This window comes from Leucoraja erinacea, chromosome 13 (assembly GCF_028641065.1).
Source record: "Leucoraja erinacea ecotype New England chromosome 13, Leri_hhj_1, whole genome shotgun sequence".
NCBI classification, from domain to species: domain Eukaryota; kingdom Metazoa; phylum Chordata; class Chondrichthyes; order Rajiformes; family Rajidae; genus Leucoraja; species Leucoraja erinaceus.
The window spans coordinates 2,887,910-2,903,838 of record NC_073389.1 but is presented as its reverse complement, the minus strand read 5'-3'; the positions used below and the strand labels follow the sequence as shown (position 1 = coordinate 2,903,838).

Here is a 15,929-nt window from a genome sequence, read left to right as displayed (position 1 = left end):
AGACGAGAGAATATAATATTTTTTATTTGGTCGTCAGAAATGAGACAATGCTGATTAATAGTCGCTCAGTAAAAGATCTTCTAATTTCACATTCTGCTGAATCTGCATTTCGTTGTCTCTGTACTGTACACTGACAATGACAATTAAAATTGAATCTGAATCTAAATCACAAACTTGCGTCTAGACCAAGATTAAAACTAAACAGATAATTTCAAAATATTTGAACAGATAGTGGGCTGGTAGATTAAGAAACTGGTTTAAAAGTAAGTTGTAAGCAAGGCAGATGTTTAAATAAATATTTCAAATCCAAGAATATCTTTGAGAAATAAGGATTATACAGGAAAAATAACTGCCTCAAATTAATTAGTTATTAAGGATCAAAAGGAAAAGCTTATAATCTTGTGAAGAGCATTAAGAATGATAATATTTTAAAGGCCAGCAAAAACTAATTAAAGATTTGTTAGCAAACGAGTAAAAAGAGTGTCATCTAACAGATAAAGAAATTGCAAGAGCTTCTACAAATTTACAAACAAAGAAACAGCAAAGGTAAATGTTGATCCTCGAGGAGGAACTGATTGAGGATAATATTGAAATAACAACTGCAAAATAAATATTTGGGATACATCTTCTCATTAGAGTCGCAGAGTCACACTGCTCCGCCCGACTCGATGCTGATCACGATGCCCCATCTAACCTAGTCCCACTTGCCTGTTATAGCACTAAAAAAAATGACAAATGTTTGAAATCTTTGAATGTTTGTACGGCTGGCGATTTTGAAATAGAATAGAATAGTTTCTTTATTGTCATTGTAACATGAACCATGTACAACGAAATTTAAAAATGTCAGGCAGTCAGACATAATGAGGGAAAGGTGGTTAGATTCCCTGCCAGGAACAGTGAAATTACAGAATTGTAGTAAACACATCTGATTCAGTCATGTCCTCCATTTTCCAGTGTTCCACCAGAAGGAAACCTTGTTTACTAAGCAGCTCTGCTTCATGTGGCCACCAGAGTGTTTGACTCTTGCCTGCCTGCCTGGTTCAGACAAATTAAGGAGAGATAATAAATGGCAGCAATGCTAGTAACGTGGATATCCAGAGAACAAAATAAATAAAGTTGAAATAAGCAATTATTTCTCAAACCAACAGTACTAAAGGCTGAGCATAACAAAGTGCTGGAAGAACTCAGCGGGTTAGACAGCATCTGTGGAGGGAATAGACAGGCGACGTTTTAGGTCGGGACCCTTTCTCACATTCTACTAAAAGCCTAACAAGTCTTGGACCAAATTCCCATATCTTAATGTTCGAAAGCAAGAGCCCACGGAGACTGTGGAATAGTTGCAAACTTCTCATGATTCTGGGAAGATGCAGATGGATTAGAAAACTGTATATGCAACTCCAGGACATTTTTGCCTACATTTTTTCATTGGGAAATTGCTGGAATCTATGAAGGAAATGGAACAGGAAATGAAAACCAGTCAGAATAAGGGTAGAGACTCTAAATTCATTATTACTATTAATGTCCTCCTGCCTGACCCACTGAGTTTATCCAGTTCTCCTTTTTTTTTTGAAAACCATAATGTGGTTTATTGAAAGGGAAACAGTGTGCGAAAAAAAGTAGAATTCTTTGATGAGATACAGGCAGACAAAATTGACCATGGGTGTCTGGTGAGATATCTGAATTTCAAAGAGGCATTTGATAAGCTGCTGCATAGAAAGTAACTTCACAACTCAAGATTCAATGTTGTGGGTGAATAATGGTATGGATTTGTTAACCAACATAACACAACCATCAGACACTGGTTTACAAAAAAAGGGACAAGGTACTGGAGTAACCAAAGAGTCAAGAGCGTTTTATTGTCATGTGTCCCAGATAGGACAATTAAATTCTTACTTGCTGCAGCACAACAGAATACGTAAACATAATACAAAACGGAAGATAAAAGTTCAGTGTGTCTATAGACCATATATATACACAATAAATAAACAGATACACAGAGAAACAGAAATTAGGTGCAGGAGTAGGCTATTCGGCCCTTCGAGCCTGCACCGCCATTCAATATGATCATGGCTGATCATCCAACTCAGTATCCCGTACCTGCCTTCTCTCCATACCCTCTGATCCCCTTAGCCACAAGGGCTACATCTAACCCTCTTAAATATAGCCAATGAACTGGCCTCGACTACCCTCTGCGGCAGAGAGTTCCAGAGATTCACCACTCTCTGTATGAAAAAAGTTCTTCTCATCTCGGTTTTAAAGGATTTCCCCCTTATCCTTAAGCTGTGACCCCTTGTCCTGGACTTCCCCAACATCGGGAACAATCTTCCTGCATCTAGCCTGTACAACCCCTTAAGAATTTTGTAAGTTTCTATAAGATCCCCTCTCAATCTCCTAAATTCTAGAGAGTATAAACCAAGTCTATCCAGTCTTTCTTCATAAGACAGTCCTGACATCCCAGGAATCAGTCTGGTGAACCTTCTCTGCACTCCCTCTATGGCAATAATGTCCTTCCTCAGATTTGGAGACCAAAACTGTACGCAATACTCCAGGTGTGGTCTCACCAAGACCCTATACAACTGCAGTAGAACCTCCCTGCTCCTATACTCAAATCGTTTTGCTATGAAAGCTAACATACCATTCGCTTTCTTCACTGCCTGCTGCACCTGCATGCCTACTTTCAATGACTGGTGTACCATGACACCCAGGTCTATAAAGTGCAATAATAATAATAGACTGTTATTGTTCAGAGAGTGTTTGATGTCGTATTTAACAGTCGGATGGCTGTGGGGAAGAATCTGTTCCTGAACCTGGATATTCCAGATTTCAAGCTCCTGTACCTTCTTCCCAATGGCAACGGAGAGATGAGTGTGACCAGTATGGTGTGGGTCTTTGATGATGTTGGCTGCCTTTTTGAGGCAGCGACTGCGATAAATCCCTTCAATGGTGGGGAGGTCAGAGCCGGTGATGGACTGGGCAATGGTCACAACTTTCTGTAGTCTTTTCCACTCCTGGATGCTCAACTTGCCGTACCAGGCCACGATGCAGCCAGTTAGTGTGCTCTCTACTATGTATCTGTAGAAGTTTGAGAGAGTCCTGCTTGTCATACCAACTCTCCGTAATCTCCATAAGTAGAGGCACGGATGTGCCTTCTTTATAATTGCATCAGTGTTCTGGGAGCAGGAAAGATCTTTGGAAATATGCACGACCAGGAATTTGACGTTTTTGACCCTTTCCACCATCATCCCGTTGATATAAACGAGATTGTGGGTCCCTATCCTACCCCTTCCAAAGTCTACCATCAGTTCCTTGGTTTTGCTGGTGTTGAGAACCAGGTTATTGTGCTGGCACCATTTGGTCAATCGGTCGATCTCACTTCTATACTCTGACTCATCACCATCTGTGATTCATCCCACAACAGCGGTGTCGTCGGCGAACTGATGTAGTTCACACTATGTCCAGCGACACAGTCATGAGTATAGAGCGAGTACAGCAGGGGGCTGAGCACGCAGCCTTGAAGCAGGTAGCATCCCAAAAGATGCCAGGCTTGGATCCCTAGAGCACCAGGCCACCATCTCCAGCACCATCACCGACTTCTTTAAATTGACTCTTGACTCTTGACTCTTCATCAACTCCCACGCCCTACCCGACCGAGCCTCCAACCTGATCGTTCCCCAGCCCCGCACGGCCCGATTTTACCTTCTCCCCAAAATCCACAAACCTGACTGTCCCGGTAGACCCATTGTCTCTGCCTGTTCGTGCCCCACCAAACTCATTTCCAAATACCTTGACTCCATCCTATCCCCCTTGGTTAAATCCCTCCCTACCTATGTTCAAGACACCTCAGACACTCTCCGTCGTCTCCGCGCATTCCATTCTCTAGGCCCTCACCCCCTCATCTTCACCATGGACGTCCAGTCACTATACACCTCCATCCCCCACCACGATGGTCTCAAAGCCCTCCGGTTCTTCCTCGACCAGAGAAGCAACCTATACCCGGCCACTGATACTCTTCTCCGCCTAGCGGAGCTGGTCCTTACCCTCAATAACTTCACGTTCGACTACTCCCATTTCCTCCAAACACAAGGCGTTGCTATGGGCACACGCATGGGCCCCAGCTATGCCTGCCTCTTTGTCGGTTACGTCGAACAATCCTTGTTCAATACGTACCAGGGCCCCATCCCCGACCTCTACCTCCGCTACATCGACGACTGCTTTGGTGCCACCTCCTGCACCCACACACAACTGACTGACTTCATCCACTTTACCACTAACTTCCATCCGGCACTCAAATACACCTGGACCATTTCCGACACTTCCCTACCATTCCTTGACCTCACTATCTCCATTGCAGGTGATAGACTTCTGACTGACATCCACTTTTAACCCACTGACTACCATGGCTATCTGGACTACACTTCTTCCCACCCTGCTTCCTGTAAGGACTCCATCCCCTACTCCCAATTCCTCCGTCTACGCCGCATCTGCTCCCAGGATGAGGCGTTCCACACCAGGGCATCTGAAATGTCCTCATTATTCAGGGAATGGGGGTTCCCCTCCTCCACCATAGGTGAGGCTCACACCAGGGTCTCTTCCATACCCCGCAACACTGCTCTCTCTCCCCATTAACCCACTCGCGACAAGGGCAGAGTCCCCCTAGTCCTCACCTTTCACCCCACCAGCCGTTACATACAACAAGTAGTCCTCCGTCAGTTTCGCCACCTCCAACGTGACCCCACCACTCGCCACATCTTCCCATCTCCCCCCATATCTGCCTTCCGCAAAGACCACTCCCTCCATAACTCCCTTGTCAATTCTTCCCTTCCTTCCCGTACCACCCGCTCCCCGGGCACTTTCCCTTGCAACCGCAATAAATGCAACACTTGTCCCTTTACCTCCCCCCTCGACTCCATTCAAGGACCAAAGCAGTCGTTCCAGGCAAAGATCTTAGAGCAGAGCAAGATGGGCTACTCATGCGAAATACAATGGGAGCTACGGAGGGGATCCTGGGCATTTTTCCCCCGCTCATTTTAGTAACCTGAGTCTACCTGACCCGACCCGACTAGCAGTGTAATCAATGTTGCGGGGCAGCAGTTTGTGTGTGTGATATAGGGTTAGATTCATAATTCTGTCAGTTCATACTTCTTGTCAAGAATAAAATTTGACTCTGGTAATTGTCTTTTTTAATGTTTTTTAAATCATTTTTTTTTAAATGGCTCACAAGCAGTGTTTGAGTTGATTATGTAGTAACCGGAACCTACCCGACTCGCAGGGTAATTGACATTGCGGGGGAAGTTTTTGTGTGTGATATAGGGTTAGATTCATAATTCTGTTAGTTCATAATTCTGTTAATTCTTGTTAAAGAATAAAATGTTTATAAACACACATACATGAATGTGATATAAATGTATATAATCATATAACACACACAATTATATTTCTTCTGATCCAATGATGAACTTTATTTCAGACTAGACAAGGGAAATTAAATAAGAAACATTGTAAACCTCCCCGCAACTTCACACACACTAGGCCTTATCCCAATCTTTGGCCGGAAGCAAGATGGCGGAACAAGATGGCGGGGACTGGTCACTAAAATGGGTCCTATAATCACCCATGCATCCGCCCATGAGCGTACTACACGTTTGCATGAGAGTAACCCATCCTGCTCTACTCTAAGATCTTTGGTTCCAGGTGCGACAAGAGGTTTACCTGCATCTCCTCCAACATCATCTATTGCATCCGCTGCTCTAGATCTATATCGGAGAGACCAAGCGGAGGTTGGGCGATCGTTTCGCCGAACACCTCCGCTCGGTCCGCAAGAACCTACCTGACCTCCCGGTGGCTCAGCACTTCAACTCCCCCTCCCATTCCGAATCCGACCTCTCTGTCCTGGGTCTCCTCCATGGCCAGAGCGAGCAACACCGGAAATTGGAGGAACAGCACCTCCTTGGGGAGTCTGCATCCTGGGGGCATAAACATCGAATTCTCCCAATTTTGTTAGTCCTTGCTATCTCCTCTCCTTCCTCAGCCCTCCTGCTGTCTCCTCCCATCCCCCAGCCTTTGGGCTCCTCCCCCTTTTTCCTTTCTTCTCCCCGCCCCCCCCCACCCCCGATCAGTCTGAAGAAGGGTTTTGGCCCGAAACGTTGCCTATTTCCTTCGCTCCATAGATGCTGCTGCACCCGCTGAGTTTCTCCAGTTTTTTTGTGTACCTTCGATTTTCCATTATCTGCAGTTCCTTCTTAAACTCACTAAAGAGGTGATGTTTTGGGTCGGGACCTTTCTTCGGTCAAAAACACTACACGTACAATGGTCAAATGCAACTTAAGGATTGCCCCGTAGATCAGTGCCTACACCTCAACTTTACAATCAACTTTAAAGTGACACTGCATTGAAGCTTCCATCCAACTCCTGCTTTCCACACCTGGAACACCTGGCTGTGAAGTGCCTTCGCTTCTACCTACCGAGAGAATTCTCCTCCATCATCCTGACCGCGGTCTACATCCTTCCCCAGGCAGATGTCCGTCACTGGAGGTGCTGCACGCCGTGGTCAACAGGCACCAGACGGCTTACCCCGAGGCATTTACCACCATAGCTAGGGACTTCAACAAAGCCAACCTGAAGAAATCGCTCCCTTACATCCACCAACATGTCTCCTGCAGCACCAGAGGACCATCACCTTCGACCACTGCTACACGACCATCAAAGACGCCTATCGCTCTATCCCTCTATCCCTCACCCTCACTTTGGTAAATCCGACCATACCACGGTGCTGCTTCTTCCTGCCTACAGGCAGCAATTGAAGAGCGCACCCCCAGAGGTGAGGACTGTACAGAGCTGGTCGGGGGAGACCGAGGAACAACTCCAGAACTGTTTGGAGTCTGTAGACTGGACCTGATGGTATACCCGATCGTGTTCTAAAAACCTGTGCGGACCAACTGGCTGGAGTTTTTACGGACATTTTCAACCTGAGGTCTGAGGTTCCCACCTGCTTTAAAAGGGCATCAATAATACCGGTGCCCAAGAAGAACAAGGTGACATGCCTCAATGACTATCGACCAGTGGCGCTAACGTCTGTGGTGATGAAGTGCTTTGAGAGGTTGAGTATGGTGCATATCACCTACGTCGACAAGAACCTCGATCCACTGCAGTTCGCCACTGCCACAACAGATCAACGGTGGATGCGATCTCACTGGCTCTCCACTCGGCTCTGGACCTCTTGGACAACTAAAACTCATATGTCAGGCTGTTATTCATTGACTACAGCTCGGCATTTAATACCATCATCCCCTCCAAGCTGGTTACCAAGCTCTCAGAACTGTGTCTCTGCACATCCCTCTGCAATTGGATCCTCGACTTCCTCATCCACAGACCACAGTCTGTCCGTATTGGTGGAAACGTGTCATCCTTGATAACAATCAGCACAAGGAGCACCTCAAGGCTGCGTGCTCAGCCCCCTGCTTTACTCACTCTATACTCATGACTGCGTAGCCGTACATAGTGCGAACTCTATCATCAAGTTCGCCAACTACAACACTGTTATGGGACGAATCACTGATGGTGACGAGTCAAGAGTAAAGAAGTGAGATTGTCCGATTGACCAAATGGTGCCAGCACAATAACCTGGCTCTCAACACCAGCAAAACCAAAGAACTGATTGTGGACTTTGGTAGGATAGGGACCCACAATCCCATTTATATCAACGGGATGATGGTGGAAAGGGTCAAAAACGTCAAATTCCTGGGTCGTGCATATTTCCAAAGATCTTTCCTGGTCCCAGCACACTGATGCAATTATAAAGAAGATTATAAATTGGTTTATCAAGGGAAAAAAGTGAAGTTTAAGGTAAAGTCAGTGAAGTAAGTTCAAAGACTTTATGACTTTTGTTATTTCCTATGCACTTACATTCAAGACAGAGGTAAAAAGATTTGTATTAAATATATTAAGGAGCATGAAGAAAGAAGTCAATTGCTCTGAAGTGTAGACTCCATGATTTACCCGAATGACAGGGCACTCAATTGCCTACTCTATTCCTAATATTTCAAAATGAACGTATTCAAAAACATATTCAAGATTGATACTTCAAGAAAAATATAGATATATTGTTAAAATAAAATGTAGTTCTAACTTACTTTAAATAATTTGATTGAATAACAAAGTCAATATCTATGTTTCCTACCCTTATAACATTTCCCATGACTTTGCCCAATTCTTTTCTCCCAAAGATCTGGCTGTATTTGGAGCAGTATCCATTAGACCCCATCCACCAGTTGGCCATTCCTCATGCACTATTTTTTAACGAGGTGCTATTTGATTTTAAAAGTTTTCGAAACTCTATTTACAGCGCCATAGACCCAGGTTTGATCCAGACCTCGGTGGACTTTCCACATTCTCCCTGTGACCACAAGGGCTTCCTCTGGGTGCTTGGGTCTCCTCTCACATCAGAGAGAAGTGTGTTTGTAGCTTAATTTGCCCTTAGTATGTAGGGAATGGATGAGAAAGTGGGATAGCTGTTCTGAGCTATCACTATTTCAAAGACAAAGCTTCCTTAATTATGGCCTGATAACGGCAAAAAAACGAACATACATCCGTCCCGACTCTTAAGATGTGGATTATGAACATGTCCGAGACGCTACATCTTGAAAATATTAGACTTGTCTTGGCAGAAAAACCAGATAATTTTTCCAAGACATGGACACCATTCATCGATTTATTACAAGGATAGTATGGCGCAACACAACTTTGGATTGAAATGTAATCTAATTAATCGGTGAGGAAGAGCCGATCCTGGACTGACTCTGGACTCTGGTCCTGTCCACGGGGGGGGGGGGGGGGAAATGGAGGAGGACTGGCCAAATTTTTGTGCCTTCCACCACAGTGATGAATGCTGTGGTGGATGTTTGTGTTACATTTTGTGTGTTCTTTATTATTGTATCGCTGCTGACAACCCAATCCTTGCCGGGTCACTGCTCGTGCGGTCGACCGGTAGGTGCAGAGAGTAGCTTTGAATGTTTGTCTCTTCGTTGATTGTGTCTCTTTCTTTTTTTTTAAAAGCGACTGTAATGTGCCCTTTTAAATTGCCCCTCGGGGATGAATAAAGGGCTTGATTGATTGATTGATTACAGGTTGGGTGAGGTGGGTGGGGAGGGATGAGAGGCAGGTATATCACCACTTTTTTCTCTCCTTTTCTTTTTGTCCTTTTATTTGTTTTCTATTCCTCTCTTCTTTCTTTCTTTCTTTTATTCACTCTTTGGCTATACTACTTTGGCAGTCTAGGGGTTCTATCTTTGCACATCTCACTTTTTCTCTTTCTTGCTTTTTCTCCTTTCTTTTCTTCTAATTCACAGCTAAAAAAATAAATTACTGTTTAATTTTATATGCCGTTGGTTCTATTTTTGTACATTTGCTTCTAATAAATAAATAAATAAAAAAAATGAAAGTGGGATAGCATAGAACTAGTGTTTAATGGTGATCGACGGTGGGCATGGACTCATTGGACTGAAGGACCCGTTTTCATACAGTATTTTTAAACGAGAACTATTCACAAATGAACTTAGAAAGTAAGATCATAAGACACAAGAACAGAGTTAAGCCATTCAGAGATTCTGCTCCATCATTTGAACAATCTTTCTCTCAACCCCATTCTCCTGCCTTCACCCTGTAATCTTTGACGCCCTTGCTGATCAAAAAACTATCAATTTCTGCTTTAAAAACACCCAATAACTTAGCCTCCACTGCCGTCTGTGGCAATGAATTCCACAGATTTACCACTCTCTGGCTAAATAAATTTCTCATTCCTTTTGTAAACTTTTCCAATGAGGAAACTCTTGACATCCTTAATTTTACCCTTGCCCAAGACATTCTAGTTGTAGTACCTCAACTTAGTTGCAATCAGCTTTCTCCAGAGATTGTAAATTAAAACTTAAATTAAAAAATGCTGGGGGAAACACAGGAGTGTCAGGTATTCACTAGTGTAGCCACTAGTGTTAATAAAAAGCATTGATGAACCAAAAATGGAACATTGAACATGTACAAAACTCTGTACCTGTCATGAGATCAAATAGTTGGTTGGCCTCCAAGTCCGTGAACGTCTTGTAGCAGTTGGGGCATTTAAAAGAGGCTCTGTTTGTGGAGTCTCGTTCATCTGTCTCAATCCTTCGCCTCATGTGGTCTAGTTTGTACTTGACCACGTTCACCAGGAGACGGTAGTTTATGAAGTAGTAATTATGTCTCGTGGTTTTACCATCAGGAGCAGTTTCAACTCGCATTCTACTTTTAATAAATTTGTCGCTTTTCAATGTGTTCAAAACCGCTCGCAGTTGTTTCCGGTCAAATTTCAGCAGCTCCAACATGTCCTCTTCTTTGACACAGGGGTTCCTAATAAGGATATCCAAAGCTAGCGCGTGCTCAAGCCCGTAAAATCCTCTCACAACATATTTGGCAAGTCGTTTCAAAGCTGCAGGCACTTCAGTCACTACGTCTGGATCAGTCATCTTTCACCTTTGGGTTTACAAAAAGAACATTCATTCAAGATTAGCAACTTGCACGTGGGAATTACATGCACAAACAAAAATCATGACAAGCTGTGGACCGTTGTAATAGGCTGACTTATGACTTTCCAGGGTAGGGGAATAGAGTACCAGAGAGCATATCTTTAAGGTGAGAGTGGTTAGATTTAAAAGGATGATGGACACAAAATGCTGGAGTAACTCAACGGGACAGTAGGCATCTCTGGATAGAATGAATGAGTGGCATTTCAGGTCAAGACCCTTCTTCAGACCAAAATTAATGGGAACCTAAGGGTCAACCTTTTCCATTGAGAGGGTGGTGAGACCATCAAACACTGATTCACATTAGTTGCACTTTATCCCACTTTCTCATCCACTCCCTACACAATACAATACAATACAATACGGTTTATTTGTCACATTGCACATAAGTGCAAGTGAAATGAATATGCCGCAGTGGTACAATTATAAAGAACACACACAAAAACACAATAAAAATGTAACATAAACATCCACCGCAGCATTCATCACTGTGGTGGAAGGCACACAATTTGGCCAGTCCTCCTCCATTTTTCCCCGTCGTCGGGACCTCAACCCTCCGCAGCCGTTGCTGCGGGCGTCCAGATGGTAAAAGGACAAGGTACAAGTCCAGGTAAGTCCAGAGTCGGCTCTTCCCCACCGGAGACCGCGGCTTTAAGTTGGTGTAGGCCGCAGGCCGGCGGTCGAAGATTTAAAGTCCCCGCCGCGCCGCAGCCAGAAGCACCGCAGACCGCAGGGCCGGCGGTCGAAGCTCCCCTCCAGGGGTGATGGTAAGTTGCCACCGCGCCCGCGGTAGAAGTTGGCTGCAGGCCGGCAGTCGGAATGGAAGCTTCTTCTTCCCCCGGGTCCCCCATGAGGGATCCCGGGCTGTAGACGCCGCGCCAGCTGGAACTGTGCAGACCGCGGCTTCAGGCTGCTGGCTGCCCCGGGCCAGCGAAACGGAACGCTCCCCTCTAGCGAGGGCTCGCCCGCTCCACGCTGAGAGTCCACGCTGCGCCCGCCGCTGAAGCCCCGAGCGCGTCTCCGGGAAAGGCCGCGCCGATCCTCGCTGTTAGGCCACGGGGGAGGCGACCTGGAAAAAGTCGCCTCTCCATGGAGGAGCCGACCGAAGCGGTTTCCCCCCCACCCCACACAAAACACACCGAGAAACATCAAAAACATACTTTAAAACATACTAAAAAAATTAAAAAAGTTGAAAAAACTAACGCGCTGCTGACAGGGCTGCTGCCATTGCAGCGCCCCCACCGACTACACACGAGGCAATTTAAGTTGGGCCAATTAACCAGAGGGACGAGGCAGTTGAGGCACTTGACCAATTTTGTTGGTAGTTTGGAATGTTGGTTTGTCAACCAATCACACAAATGTTAGTGTCATTGGCCTCTGTAAATTGCTCCCAGTGTGTAGAGAGTGGAAGAGAAAGTGGAATAGCATAGAACCAGTGTCGATGGTCGGCCTGGACTCGGTGGGCCAAAGGGCCCGTGTCCACATCATATCTTCTGATCAATTATCTACCCTGAAGGCCATTGGCGGACCTAATTGTGCTTTTTAATGAATATTCCATTAGTAGAGCTAATAGGACTTGATGTTTCAATCCCTGTAGTAAGTCGGCAATCTTGATATTTGCAGTGGTGAAAGGTAGGGTAGGTACGTCATCGGGGTCATCAGGTGGGCACCCTCCTTGACGTTTCATTGAAAAGCCCACAACATCTCCAGAGGGCTCAACGGTGATACCTGGCGTCCCAGTTACACCCCCCTCAATTTCATACCCTCCTGTCTTCATTTTGCAGGCCAATTGCTGTCTCTCCTTTTGATCCAAATCCAATTGCTGCTTTTTTTCTGCAGAATTTGATAGTGATTTGATTGCGTATTGGAAGGAGCGCCCCCTCACCCCCCATTTTCTTTAATAGCCTGGTCATACATGTAACAAGTTCATACACAACCTAAAACCAGAAGAATAAAAGAAAAATAATTTAAATTGCACAGCAGCCGTGGTGGGATATGAATTTGTGTAATTATCTTTGGATTTACTAGTCTGTTAACTTAACCACTGCAACACCGCTTATCCCTCAGCTCATGAAAGGCTGAACGAGGTATAGGTCGTATTTAAAGAAGAAAGTGCTGGAGAAACTCAGCGGGTCAGCCAGCAACCGCGGAGGGAATGGACAAGTGACGTTTCAGATTAGGACACTTTGGGAGTCTGAAGAAGGGTCCTGGCTGGTAACGTCAGCAGTCTAAAGGACCCCAATCCAAAATGCCGTCTGTCCATTCCCTCCACAGATGCTGCCTAACCCAAAGAGTTACTCCAGCACTTTTTTTTGTTCAAGATGTTCAAGATTGCAAGATTGTTCAAGATTCCAGCATTTGCACTTTCCCATGTCCTTATAGTTTGCCTTTAGTTTCTTTTTCGGAGATGAAAAACATTTTTTTTTTTGATTTTGAGTGATGAATGCTTTAATAACAGAATGCTGCTAGGTGGTGCACAAAAACAATTTGATGGTTCGTGCTACCCATGGAAAACAGGCACAAAATGCAAGAGTAATTCAGCGGGACGGGCAGCGTCTCTGGAGAAATGCTGGGTAGGAGGGAAGTGCAGATGTTGGTTTACACCGAAGATACAAAAAGTTGGAGTAACTCAGAGACAGGTAGCAACTCTGGAGAGAAGGAATCAGTGACGTTTCTAGTCGAGACCCTTCTTCAAGGAAGAGGGAAAGGTAAGATGTGAAAATGAGAGAACAAAGGGACAAAGTACAAGGAAAATGTAGAATAGATCATTGTTAGCTAGGGTAAGGTGACAACAAGGCATACAAAGACCAAATTTAATCAGGACAGTCAGATTGACCGGAGAACTAGGGAGAGGGAAAGCAAGGGTTCCTTTGCTTTGAAGAAGGGGCTTGACCAGAAAAATCACCCATTCCTCGTCTTCAGAGATGCTGCCTGTCCCACTGAGCTACTCCAGCATTTTCTGTATATCTTCGGTGCAAAGCAGCATCTGTAGTTCATTCCTACACATCTGTAGTTCCTTCCTATGCTACTCAAGGAGATACTGGGGCAGATGCCCAAATAGGTTGAGTTTTTCATTTGCAGTTCTTTGTAGAAGGAAGGAGGAACAGAGAAGCCGGGGCATTAAAGGAGCAAGTACCACGGAAAATCACCGCAATGAATATTGGAACATTATATTTTGCAGAAGATTAAGGTCACTAATTTGTTGGTACTGAAGGAGGTTAAAGTTATCTTTGTCCATGGTGGGATTAGTAAACATGGATGCAAATTTCAAAGTTGAGGTTTTACCTAACCAGAACCCAGAGTAGGTCAACCAGCAAAGAGTGGAAGCGAATGGGGCTTTGGTGCAAGGTCGGCCAAGAGCAGCCGATCTCAGGATGACCCCAAATATCCACAGCTAGCCTGTTGTGCATGGGAACAGTCAAGTAGCAAATGGATGATCAAGGGTTTGAGTAACAGATAAACTGAGGCAGATGCAGAATCAAATGTGGTTACGTTTTAGAATTTAGATGTAGTTGGGGAATAAAAAGTTCATTTCTCCATTTTATAATCCTATGAATTCTCAATCATACCGCATAGTCAAGGTTGATATCCACCGATTTTGGAGACCATGTGATATACCGATCTGTAAACTTGAGGCATAGGATCAGCCATGAACATTTACATACTAGAGAGTGCTGAAAAAACACCATATTTGAACATTGCTTCCATTTCATATTTGTGAGACTCCCACCCCCACACAAAACCACACTTTACAAACTTGTTCCACTGTTAACAGGAAGTAATTATCTCCCAAAAAATGAACAATTGAAATTACAGAATCAGGATCAAAGATAAATTTTCCTGTGATAACAAAGAACTGCAGATGTTGGTTTATAGCAAAGGGATGATCAAGGGTTTTTCTACACAAGGGGTGGTGGATGTATGAAACAAGTTGCCAGAGGAGGTGGTTGAGGCAGGGACTACCCCAACATTTAAGAAGCAGTTAGACAGGAACATGGATAGGACAGGTTTGGAGGGATATGGACCAAATGCTGGCAGGTGGCACTCGTGTAGCTAGGACATGTTGGCTGGTGTGCGCAAGTCAGGCTGAAGGTCCTGTTTCCACACTGTATCCCTCTATGACAAAGCTAGACATAAAGTGCTGGAGTAACTCAGGTCAGGCAGCATCTCAGGAGAAAACAAAGAGGTGACGTTTCAGGTCAGGTTCTTTCTTCAGACCGATTGTAGTAGAGAGAGCCAAAAAAAAAAAACAGAAGCCCAAAGTGGCAGAACAAATTACAGCCGGCAACAGATGACCTCAGGCAAGGGGGTTCCCTGATAGGCAGATTATTAGACAAAGGCTATATATATATAGAAGCAGGTTAGTCAAGAGTGTTTTCTTGTCATAATATGTCAGATAGAACAATGAAATTCGTACTTACTGCAGCACAATAGAATATGTAAACACAGTACATTGTAAACAAAATGATATATGAGAGATGTGTGTGTAAGAAAAAACTACAGATGCTGGTTTAAATCGAAGGCAGACACAAAACGCTGGAGTAACTCGGGTGAGGCAGCATCTCTGGAGAGAAGGAATGGGCAATGTTTCAGCCCCAAAACGTTACCCATTCCTTCTCTCCAGAGATGCTGCCTCACCCGCTGAGTTACTCGTGTGTGTGCGTGTGTGTCCCAAGGAAAATAAAGGTACATGTATACTAACCCATAAAAAGTAAACATATCCAATTTAACCCATCCTATGGTATGATTCAATATATATGCTGTTATAAGTAAATGGTACATCAGACTGCCTTGTAGGGAGATGCTGCCTGACCTGCTGAGATCAGATACTACAGCATTTTGTGTCTTCCGTGTACACGAGCATCTACAGCTCCTTCCTACACATGTCCCGGAAGGGAATTGGAGCACACACAAAAAAACACACAATTAAAAAAAAAAATCACATATATAGTTTCCCCACACATAAAACTTCAACAGTGTTTCACATGGCTAAACCAGGCCCAATAAAAAGCTAAAGAGAAGCCTTTAAAGATATTGAAGTCAAAGCTAAACTCCTCTCAGCGCTTCAGGGAAGAGCAGGTCGTGAGGGAACATAGTTTATGGGACGACGGCCGCCGAACCCGGCACACAAGGCCGGCCGGGGTTAATTAACCGGCTGCTGCTGCGATTGAGACAATCAGTAAGTGTTGGGATTGTTTAAAAGGTTTTTAAATGCTCACCAGCACCAACAGCGAGCCCGCCTGCCCAGTGGCGCCGCACGCAGCGTCGTCCCCTCCGCTCCCCTCCCCCCCGCCTTGCGTCATTGCGTGACCGCGTCACCGCGTCGCGGGGTGCGTGCTGTCGGCCGGTGGGCGGTGATTGACGGGTGAACGTCCACTCACA

General features: G+C 44.8%; 1 protein-coding gene across 1 annotated transcript in view; it reads right to left on the bottom strand.

Annotated features, from left to right (window-relative positions):
• The window catches only part of gtf2e1 (general transcription factor IIE, polypeptide 1, alpha), a 67,117-nt gene extending 51,262 nt beyond the window's left edge, over positions 1-15,855 (bottom strand). The window contains exons 1-2 of the mRNA XM_055644281.1: positions 15,767-15,855; positions 10,043-10,497 (exon numbers count right to left, since the gene is read on the bottom strand). Of these exons, the coding sequence (XP_055500256.1) occupies positions 10,043-10,490 (448 nt within the window). The 5' untranslated portion in view covers positions 10,491-10,497; positions 15,767-15,855. The remainder of the gene's footprint in view (positions 1-10,042; positions 10,498-15,766) is intronic.
• Positions 15,856-15,929: the final 74 nt, after the last annotated feature.